The sequence below is a fragment of the Dysidea avara genome, chromosome 12 (assembly GCF_963678975.1).
Source record: "Dysidea avara chromosome 12, odDysAvar1.4, whole genome shotgun sequence".
Taxonomy (NCBI): Eukaryota; Metazoa; Porifera; class Demospongiae; order Dictyoceratida; family Dysideidae; genus Dysidea; species Dysidea avara.
The window spans coordinates 14,352,555-14,363,676 of NC_089283.1; the positions used below are offsets into that span (position 1 = coordinate 14,352,555).

General features: G+C 36.5%; 1 protein-coding gene across 5 annotated transcripts; it reads right to left on the reverse strand.

Moving 5' to 3' along the window:
- Window positions 1-1,584: 1,584 nt before the first annotated feature.
- On the reverse strand, window positions 1,585-4,654 carry LOC136240925 (uncharacterized). 5 transcript variants are annotated; one of them, XM_066031999.1, is made up of 5 exons: window positions 4,508-4,654; window positions 4,359-4,459; window positions 2,194-2,713; window positions 2,018-2,096; window positions 1,585-1,915 (listed from the first exon to the last, which is right to left on the reverse strand). In XM_066031999.1, the coding sequence occupies exons 3-5, from the start codon at window positions 2,708-2,710 to the stop codon at window positions 1,912-1,914; spliced, it is 600 nt and encodes a 199-aa protein (XP_065888071.1). In that variant the 5' UTR covers window positions 2,711-2,713; window positions 4,359-4,459; window positions 4,508-4,654; the 3' UTR covers window positions 1,585-1,911. The 5 variants fall into 5 exon arrangements, with proteins under 5 accessions (XP_065888071.1, XP_065888070.1, XP_065888068.1 ...); XM_066031998.1 differs by having other exon boundaries at window positions 1,585-1,955; XM_066031996.1 differs by having other exon boundaries at window positions 2,018-2,713.
- Window positions 4,655-11,122: the final 6,468 nt, after the last annotated feature.

Genomic DNA, 11,122 nt, shown 5'->3' on the forward strand with positions numbered 1-11,122 from the left:
TTTGGTGCATGATTCATGATGATTGATTATTAAAATGACTTATAATCATAGCTATTTTTCATTTACAGTCCATTAGTAAGATCAAAAGTCTATTAAGGTGTTAATTATTATCACCTTAGTAGACTTTAAAATTAAAATTTCAATTAAAATTGCTTCTATATACTACTATATAATATTATTTACTTAAGGTCATGTTCCAATATTTCAGATGATTCAGAACATTTTGACTAAAGATTGACTCCAGAGTCAATGTCATAGTAGGTATTTTCCTGATGGAGCATATGCCCCAGACCAGCACACTGCACATGTTGAGTGTGACACACACACACACACACACACACACACACACACACACACACACACACACACACACACACACACACACACACACACACACACACACACACACACACACACACACACACACGTACATAGATGCACGCATACATATGCATGCCATGCACACACACTATAGTAAAATCTTCATTCCACCTTATACTGACACTTGATCACACATGCATGCTCTATCTTCATTATCGCTCATTGAATTTATACTCTTTGATCAGTGTATATGATCATGATTTATCCATTTGCTCTTTGATCATGAGACTATAGAGCATAACTTGCAAAATGTTTCAAGGGCATCGGAACCGGGGGGAGGGTGGCCTGGCCCCTACACTATTTTCAAAAGCATGTTTTGCCCCCACCTCCCCCCTCCCCATCATACAAAATCACTCTCCAGGGTGTGGCATCACCAGTCCACTACCTGTAACTTTATTTCTGTTATGCTTGCACGTGATATCATTCTGTTGTTCAAATATTTCCTGGATCCCATGCAGTGAGAAGTTTTAAAAAAGAGTACCACATCCGTGGAATTATGATGTGGAAAAGATTTAAGTCGAATTGAGGGCGGTGACAGATCTAAGGGCAGTCTCACTGTAGTCAGTACATGAGTGTATGGGAGTTGCTGACTACCAACAATTTATAACCAGAAATTATGAAGACTTTGTGGTGAAGTAGATTTATTAAGTATAGTCTAAAAAGAAACATGCAAGGATGCTGAAAATGAAAGTGGCCAACCTTGAATGCAGTGTGGTATATTCATGTGATCTACACTCAGTTTGGGAACACCTGCTAGAGCAGACGTCCCAGTTTGTGGTCACCTTTAACAACTATTAATGTTGTATATAGTGTGAAGTAGCATAAAGAGAAGACCTTCATGTGAACATGATTTCTCACATGAAATACACATGCATCGAGCACATGCAGTAGGTGTAGAGGAGCATAGTAGCCATTAGCAGGATAGGGGAGTGAAGAGATGTAGCTATGCAGTATAGGTGTAGGGCTATTAGCTAGTGATAACACACTCCACAACACCTATATATAAACGCACGTATGAACTGGGTACAGGAACCTGTGTGTCTGCATGGGTGTTGATCAGTTTATGGTTAACTGGTTATGTTTATGTTTGCCCCCCCCCCACTCTGAAAATCGTTCCTACGTCTTTCTAATCTGCAAACATCATTAAATTTTAGTATCAGTGCATGTATAGCAAAAATAGAAGCCACGTATAACCAGTGACCATACAGGAAATTTAATTACAAATACACTTAATAGTTACACAGATAATATTTTAAAATTTAATTTGTAAACTCATTACCTTATATGGTGAAAATGTTTAGTATATACAAGTGCAGTTGGCAGATACAGTTGTAGCATGTTATAAAACTTATTAGTTCCTGGTTGCACTATCTACGCATTAAATATTAATAAAAATTTAATGCATCTAATCAGAAATCATGACACATAGTTACTGGATGTACAATTCCAACTGTTCCACTACGACAGCTTCATTGTTAAAATCCTCATCTGTACAAATCCTCACTTCGACATCATCTGCAGTAGCTGTATCTAACTGTTGATGAAACCACGGTAGGTTGGGGTTATCACAGCAGCTGTTATTAGCAGGACAATCAGAACCATCCCACAAAGGATCAGAAAATAGGTAGGTACTTACATTTGGTATTTCATTAGCAGCTCCAACTTCACAATAGTAGTTGAATCCAACAAACAAGTTTGGTTCATCTCCAGGGACACTAGCACAAGGACAATGACAGTGATTATCACAAACAGGTGCTGGAATTAAATCAGTATATCCAGCTACATATGACCATATATGTTCAGGAGGATTACCGTGTGTTATAGACAATCCATCTACATTGCTCTGCCAAAATGCATCAGTTGTTCCTTTCTGGTAACCTCTAGCCATTCCACAAACCTTCTGATAAGTTAGTCCTTTAGAGGAAAATTGTACAGGATAACATCCAGCGTTGTCACTTGGTGATCTACAGAAATTGATACCATCTAATGAAGCTTTGTTCCATCCAGTTGGACATTCATCTCCTCTGGTAATGTTAACACTAGCAATTCTAGTCCATCCACCTGTGTTACCACATACCACTCGTTGCTCCATATCACAGTATACTTCACGTAAAGGATTAATAAGCCAATAATATCCTGACCTGTTGTGAGTTTGTGGGTTCCAGTCATAGATCTCCTTGCAAGAGTTACCAAGAAAGAAAGGCAAACTAAACTCATAGGTATCACATTGTTCATGATCAGTAGCTGCTACTAAAGTTAATCTGCCAGTACTGCATAATAATACTACAATGGCTAGCAAAACTATCATTCCAACCCGGTGGAATGTCATTTTCTGACAAAGAACATTGACAATTATAAACACAGTAACATGTTGCATGGTCAAGGGATAAAAAGCAAGGACGTATGATTTACATGCAAGCATGAAGGGCTTGCAAAAGAACTCCCAAAGACCTTAAGCCCTTATCTAAAGTTACAGTAGCAGAAAACTATTAAATCTAGTATACTTAGCACTGATCTATAGTTATTATGATCCACAGCTATATTTGAGTCAAAAGCATACATGCATAATATAGTCATAGATCTGGAGGCTATTAATTTACACTTTTGATGACAATAAACTTGGAGTTGACAGATAATGATAACTTAATTTTGTCACAGTGTCGTGTATATTCACACATTGGCTATCAAGTTAGTGACTTCACAAAGAAAGATGCAGTTTTTCAGCTTTATATAGATAGCCATTTAACAACTTTATGCTGTGCCCCACCCACTCAACCCCCACCCATATGTCAGCCCTAGATTCGCCACTATGCATTAACCTTTTCAATTCAATTAGCTATGCTGTATTTTTCTTTTAGCCGGGTATGTAGTTGTATGTCAGCTATGAGAATGGGACCCCCTCCTAGCACCTTGTGAAGGAACTTCTGATTAAAATACTAAACTTTATGTCAGGCCAAGATCAATTTATATCTCAAGAAAAACAAGCAAGTTTTACTATCATTTATTACAAATTCACACCTGAAACCAAAATGAACCAGCCAAAGTCTATGAAATTGTCACTGGGATCAGTTGTCACACAGCACCTTTGTACATAATAAGCACCTCTAAATATAATTAGCATGTTGCTGTTGTTTAATAAAGACTTCACAACCATCTGCAAAGGCCAAAATGACAAAAATCAACAGTGAGATACTATTAAGAGGTGATTATTTGCTGCTTCAAAAATGCAGCAATTATAACAACTACAACTTAGCCTGTTTGTGCCCCTCCCCTTTCCAGTTCCTGGATCCATCCCTGTAGCTGTATTCTGTATCCTTCTTTATAACCTTTGCTCATATATGCATGAAGTGAGAACTTTCATTTGGTCTTGTACAGTATGTTAGCAGGCAAACTGAAGCACTGCATCAGCTTTTTTAGCCATGAGTGTTAGCTAGTAAGAAAGCAGAAAGTAGCATGAGAGCCACAGTCTGCATTTTAAATTTTTACCTACCTATGTAGCTGTATAGTGAGCTACATAGAACCAATTCATAGACTAATTGTGCAATTAATAACGATTATATAATTAGTAATTCACTACTAATTGTCAATTATTACAAGCTAGCTAGCTAAGTGACTGGTTCATAAGCAGCACAACATCAACGTCAACTGCAGTGATATTTATTTCATAATTATCACACAAACATAGCCTTATTTATGCTATAATTACCCATCAGATCAATCGGCTCTAGGCCTATACACTTCTTTACCACCAGGTTGTGTTTCATTACATGCATGAGCCGGCAGGTCTCACAGACCACCAGTTTTTGTGCTCGCCGTCTAATACCGCCATGATTTCATGGACTGAACCGTCCGGAACCGTCCCAAGACTGAAGTTCACGCATGCAGTTCGCTAATCCCTAATAACATGGCAAAGCTAGCTACTATTTAGTACTAAACTAGCTATAGCTATCTACGCTCTGTGTTCATGAGTAACTTACAGTAACCTCCGCCGCTTTGTCAATGCAGCCCAGTTTGGTGGAGTAGCCAATAGCTCAAGTTGGGCTAATGCACCTTGTCCAGCGTGAGATTTAAGGAAGATCTGTAGCTGTGGTATAAATCACATGGTTATCACGTGATGTACCATTACTTTAGAGTGAAACCTCTGCAACACACGCTGACCGACACGTCACCTTGATAAGACGTCCAGAGTCTCCTTATTTTTTTTCTCAGGGGTCAAAATGACCTTGCCGGTCCAAAATTAATGTGATCAACCGTAAAAGTTAATTTCCGTAAATTTCCGTATACGTACAACACTCATGATATCACAAAACTGATCATATTATATAGTTACTACAGCTGATTTTTAACAGTCGATAGTGCTTTAAAATATTATATATTGCACTATGTATGTGCATAACTGCATAACTACAACATTGTCATGTTGACTTGTAATGTAGGCTTAACACTTAGTTATGTTTGTATAAGTCTCCTTATTTTGTAAAATTACCATGCACATTCAACTGCAACCCTATAGGCCTCCTTATGTTGTTATTATTTATCAATACTGTGAAAGCTTCAAAAATGCACATCATACAGATACAGCTAAATGTGAAGTCCATAGTAATAGTTGTAACAGTAATTTGAAAGATTCTACTGTGGTATAATCAACATTGTGGTGTGGCAAAGAGTTCCATAATATTGGTGATGACATTACTTGTAGGTGTCTGGATTACAGAACAATTCAGTTAATCTGAACATGTGGCTTGATCACTTGAAGAGATTATTTTTGACATTCACACCTACAAATACTCTGAAATTTATATGTACATTTTTTTTGAATTTGCGTTTTCCCATAGATTATCCATTTTATTGCTGAGAAGGGGTAACTGTTGCCCCTCCAATACACAATGTATAGGAAACTGCAAATTTCAAAATTTCATATCTCGTGACCCATATATGCTATCCTTCCGAAATTTGGAAATATTACATTAGATATTGATACCTACAAATACTGTAAAATTCAGGTTGCTAGGGACAATGGTTATTATTATCTGTTGTAATGACTTACTATATATGAAATTTGTCTATTGGCATGAATACGTACTGTATATACACACAAATAAAAGGCTGTGTGTAATATATATATCCACTCTTGACAACAAGCAATAATTTAATAACTCTAGGTAAATTTCACCTCTAAAATTGTTATAACCTTTGATCATGAGTTCCAGGAAATCCTATCATTAATGACCTAGCAGAAGTGTCAGTTATTAATAAACATTCTGCTACAGTTGCAATTATAATTAATTAACTCCACTGAAACATAAATAGCAATGTGAAAATTTCAAGTCAGGTTATTCATTGAATTTCTCCATGATTGCAACTCTGAATTCATGCATTAAATCATATAGAATTGAAGCACTGCACATGTATTATGCTTGTGCGCTATTGAAACATAAAGCACACTAGAGTGTACTCTTGAACCTAATATAGCACCCATTTTGATTTGTGCTATGTGAGCTCTTGACCACACATCCACACCCTTGTGCTATATTTTCCACATAGTGCTTGCCACAATGGTTCAACTAGTTTACATAATATATGCAATGAAGTTAGCTACAATACTAGTTTCTCATCCTCCAATAAATACTCAAAATACAGTAGCAGACTAGCAGTGCAGGAGGGCAAGATTTTATTTCAGTTAGCTACCACAGAAAGCAGTTTTCTTAGACTACTCTAACTAGTTATCAACTTTAAAAGGTGCAGGAGGGCTGCACTCAACCCCCAGTAGAACAAAATTTCCTTGATGTGATAAGAAAAACAGCAGGGATGAGAAAATAATAATTAAGTTTATGTGGATTCCAAAACTTTTTTTGTGTTCCTTGCAGTAACAAATTAGAAAATACATACATTCCCTTAGGTGACTTATGTAAGGGAAGCGTTAAAGGAACAAGCTTTTGGTTTTGTGGATTTAGCTGAAAAATGTTTGTCAGTCTACTGTGGTCAACTAGCCATGGTGGCAACTATACCAGAGAATATTGACATGAATTTCCTCACTGAAAACTATCGTAGTAAGTTCTGGAAAGCTATACACACTCAATGTATAGCTGGTGCAAAAATATATGCAACTAGAATATCAATTGTTGCTTGAAAATGGTGTTGTGTCTAGGGGTGGACCTAGTAGGGCTTGGATCCTACCAAAGAATTCCAGTGCCCTACTGGTGTTTGTGTATACAACAGTGAGATATTAATAGATACAATTAACAATTAAATGCTTATAGCAGTATTCTAAGGAGTGCAGCAACCTATGTTGTTGTACAAAGAATATTGTCATGTATATACAGTTTAATTTTCTTGGTATTGTGAAAAATGCGAAGTTTATTATTCTCTGACCCCCTAGATTGGTCTACCTTTGGCAGCATTATAGTTACTCTCTATTATAATGTAATAATTTTAGCTATATGGTTGTTATTACTATTAGAGCTTTAGAGTGGCCAGCACTGATGAAAGTCTGACAGCAACATGTGTTGTAGCCTTTGGATTACCTAACCTAACAAATGGTACTTAACTTACAATAAGGTGAAACATTAAATGGGAGATTATGGGACAAAGAAAGGAAAAATACCTCCTACTCCAGGATTCGAACTGCAGGCCACCCAATGTATAGTCAGGCACCACACTCAGCCTACTCCAGGAGGGACGGATTTTCTGCCTTAAACCTAAGTATTTATTATTATTATTATTAGAGTTTTGCAGTGGCCAATGTACAGATTGCAGTTCACATGTTATGAACCAGTGACCGCATTTAGCAGCTATATATGAACCCCCAATAATAATGTACATTTAGTATGATGAAGGAGATGCTAGTAATTACTCTAAGAACTTTATGTTTTGCTGCAAAGCCAGTCATGCAAATGCCCAGCTATTTGCATTAACATTACAGGCCATTTAATTCTGTATCTATTACTTTTGTAACATTAATCAGTGGTATTTACAACAGAAGGGGCGGATCTAGGATTTATAAAAGGGGGGGGGGGGGCTAACTCAAGGTACTAATCTCTTGGGTAGAGGTGTGCGAAGCATGCTGGAACTAGGGGGGTCTGGGGGCATGTTCCCCCAGGAAAAGTTTGAAAAATAGATGCTAAAATACTGCAATTTGGAGACATTTCCACATAAAATTCATAATATTTTCTGCCTGTAGATATTTTGTATACGGCTATAGGTATGGCTCTCTGAAGCATTTTGCTAATGGAAAAGTTTGGGTAGGTACAGACAACCAAGTACATGATGCACCCCTCTCACAATTGTACAACACTGTATAGGTGCATGTTAGAATAATAATGTCGAAAGTGGAAAATTTTGAAATTTGAACAATACAAGATTGAATCTGAGAGCATTTTCAATGGAAATTGTGTACCTGAATTAAGCATATTACTTACACAAGTAGATGAATGAAGCCCTTTAAACAGATCAATGCGCTTCATTGTATGTATAAGTGCAGGCAGATTTGGAAAAATTCCATAACAGAACCAAATACATGTTTCCAGTGAATGTTCTATTAGAGTAGTTAGCTGACTGCTCTATTAGAGTATCTCGATCTTGTACACCTCCAGTGCTGATTCGGGTCCTTGTTGCATAAACTTTAGCATAAAGCCACTGATAATACCTTGGAAAGATGTTTATAAGGTGGTTTTATGAGTATTTGTATTATTAGTGATCATATAATTATGCTAAGACAAAATTTCATTATAATACTCAGCATATTGATCAAGTAAAGCCTAAATATGAAGGGGGGGGGGCTTCAGTCCCCAAAGCCCCCCCCCTCCTGGATCCGCCTCTGAACAGTGTCAGCTCAGTGAGTAGAAATCTAGGGTCAGTACCACCACCTGATGGAGGAATTGGTGCACATGAAGTAATTGAGACCGAAGAGTACCATGGTTACCATGAATCACAAGATTATGGATCACCCAAGGAGTTCTCTTACCCTACCACCACCACCACTAAAACAGGTGAATGATAACTATCATAATGTGTAGACTTTCATTATGACATGCATGATGCAGGAAATGAGAAAATATCAGTTCCTCCAAGGAGTCTAAAATCACTAAAAAAAATCGATAGCTATCGGAGCTTCATATGTGACACCAGATGAAGTGTTTGCTATGACATCATCATGTAAGTTGTAGATAGAATGTGATGCTGAGAACAAGCAAATGGGTTGTTTAATGGTATTTCCATTATATACTGTATACGTATGAAAATTGCAGACCCAATCTATCATTTTAAAATGTATTATACTGCACTGCATCACCTAAATATTTCAAGGGACAAAATTTCAGAATATCGTTTTTTTTTGCAGATTTGCAAACAATCCTAGACTATAATATGGTCTCAACGTTTCAAGGATAAAATTTTTTGCTGTTAAACCCTGACATCAGCACAATAATTTTCCCCTCGAAATATTTAGGCTATATAGTGTACACATGCACATGGTCAGAAATTTGTGAGGAACAAAATTTTCATAGATTTTGTAAGCAATGACAGCTTCATAGAAAATATAATCACATGCATGGGTATACTCAAATTTTATTCAGCTTATAAACAATGCAACTGAACATAAACTTGATAACACTACATACATATTTCTCACTTTGTTTGCTTAAAATGTTATAGGCTCCAGCCATGTACGGTTATGTGACCAGATTTGCAACAAGGAGCCTTCACACACACATCCAATTTACCAACTTTCACAATTCATAATTTCAAATTGAAGAAAGCTCTTTCCTTGAATTTTGGTCAGTAGTGAGCACTTACATAGCCGAAGAAGTGGTACAAATTTCAGACTTACATGTGTCTTGAAAACTAAGTTACGTACGGTCTTCCAAATTCATAAAATGAATGTGTGTGGAATACCCCTTTTCATAAATCCAGTCACACTTACTCCTACTGCATTATTACCTGCAGTGAAAAGGACAACTGATACTCATGGCAAAAAAGGAGATTATCTTACTCTTATGTCTGATAAAAAGGCTAATAAAAATGAAAAAAGATTGCAATCAAATTTAGTGGAAAGTTGCTCTGACAATGACATCTCTTATTACAGTAGTGGCACGTGCATCTCGCCAAAACCTACTATCATTTCAAAACCAAAGCCACTAGAATCTGCTAAGTTAAAGGGAAAAAACATGTCAAGAATTTCAACAGCATCGCAACGTTCTTGTCTATTCCTTGAACACCAAACACTACCACCCATACCTACCAATGGACATTATGCACAACAAAGAGGTAAAAATAAAATATTTACAAGTGGAGCATCAAACATCAACACCGAATGTTGTGACGACCAAGACTTCACTTAGCTACTATCACTTGGTTTTATGTCTTGCTAACATTATTTGACTGCATGGTACTGCATAATTATAAGAGTGCTGTAATGTAGTTGTAAACTGTGTGCTTTTCAATTATCTGTTGCATTTTCCTGAATGTTAACACAATAGCAACTTTATATACTAATTTACATTTATGAAAAATTGTCAACACTGCAAAGTGTATAAAAATTTGTGACTGCATGCTATTACTGTTATCTCAAGAAGTCTACCTCTTTAAGGCAAATCACTTTACTGTGTAACCATAAGTCTAAATTTTGTCTATAAGGTGCAACTATAACCAATATTATGGAGAACGAAATTGTTCTTGCTTAATGAATTAGCTATGTAGCTACATATAATATTATTAAACAGTCCATGCAACAGTTAATACTCTCTCTCTCTCTCTCTCTCATTGTGATCATGCATGCACAATTAAAATTTATCTGATGACTCTTTGTGACAATTAATAATTATAAGAACAATGCAAACTATACCACTCAGGCGTGTTCACCTATAATAGGACCTATATTGTTCACCTTATATATTTGCTTTGCAGTTATACATATTGATGCATGGTGGGTTAAAAAGCGTGGGCTGTACAGTACACACGAAAATTAATTTTGTTCATATGCCTGCATACATGCACACACCACTTCAATGTTTGCTGATTTTAGTGATACCATTAAGGACATCTAAATCCTGGGAATCCAAATCCATTAAGGACATAAGTGGTTATTAGCTTAACTAAGTACATAAGTACTTAGCAGTATACGTATTTATTACTAAGTTACTGACCTTGAGAACATCTGAGCCTTCTTGTCATGTGGTTGAATATAGAAAAATGATGCCAACATTGTGAAACAATTATTTAGTGGAGGTTGGTTGATACTGGACTACAACAATTGAACTGCATAGACTGCAGATTCTTTTTTGTTGGTCCATCGTTGGTGCATACATATATAAAGATGTTGCAACCATTTGTATGCACATGAGTGTACCTGTACTACAAAGTGAGAAACAACTTTTTTTTAGTTTTTCGAACATAACCATTCCAAGTTCTCATGCACAATCTAAATGGACTGTCCTTGCCACCAGGTCCAATGAACTTCAAAGCTGTACTATATGAAGCATTCAAATACATTATGACTACAAGACTGATGAATTTTCCATAAATTTTACAATTTTGTAAGCAGTACACAGTGGCGTAGCCAGGAAAAATTTTTACCGAGGCAAAGTTTATGCTGCATTGACCTAATTGAGAGGGTCTGCTTCTGACTCAACTGATTCACAAAATTACTTTCAAGTGTGGGTGGTACAGCATTTGCAGGTTGACTATCTGGTTGGATGGAAGAAAGATTCTGAGCATTTTTCTACATTCCATAAATAATGCTCCA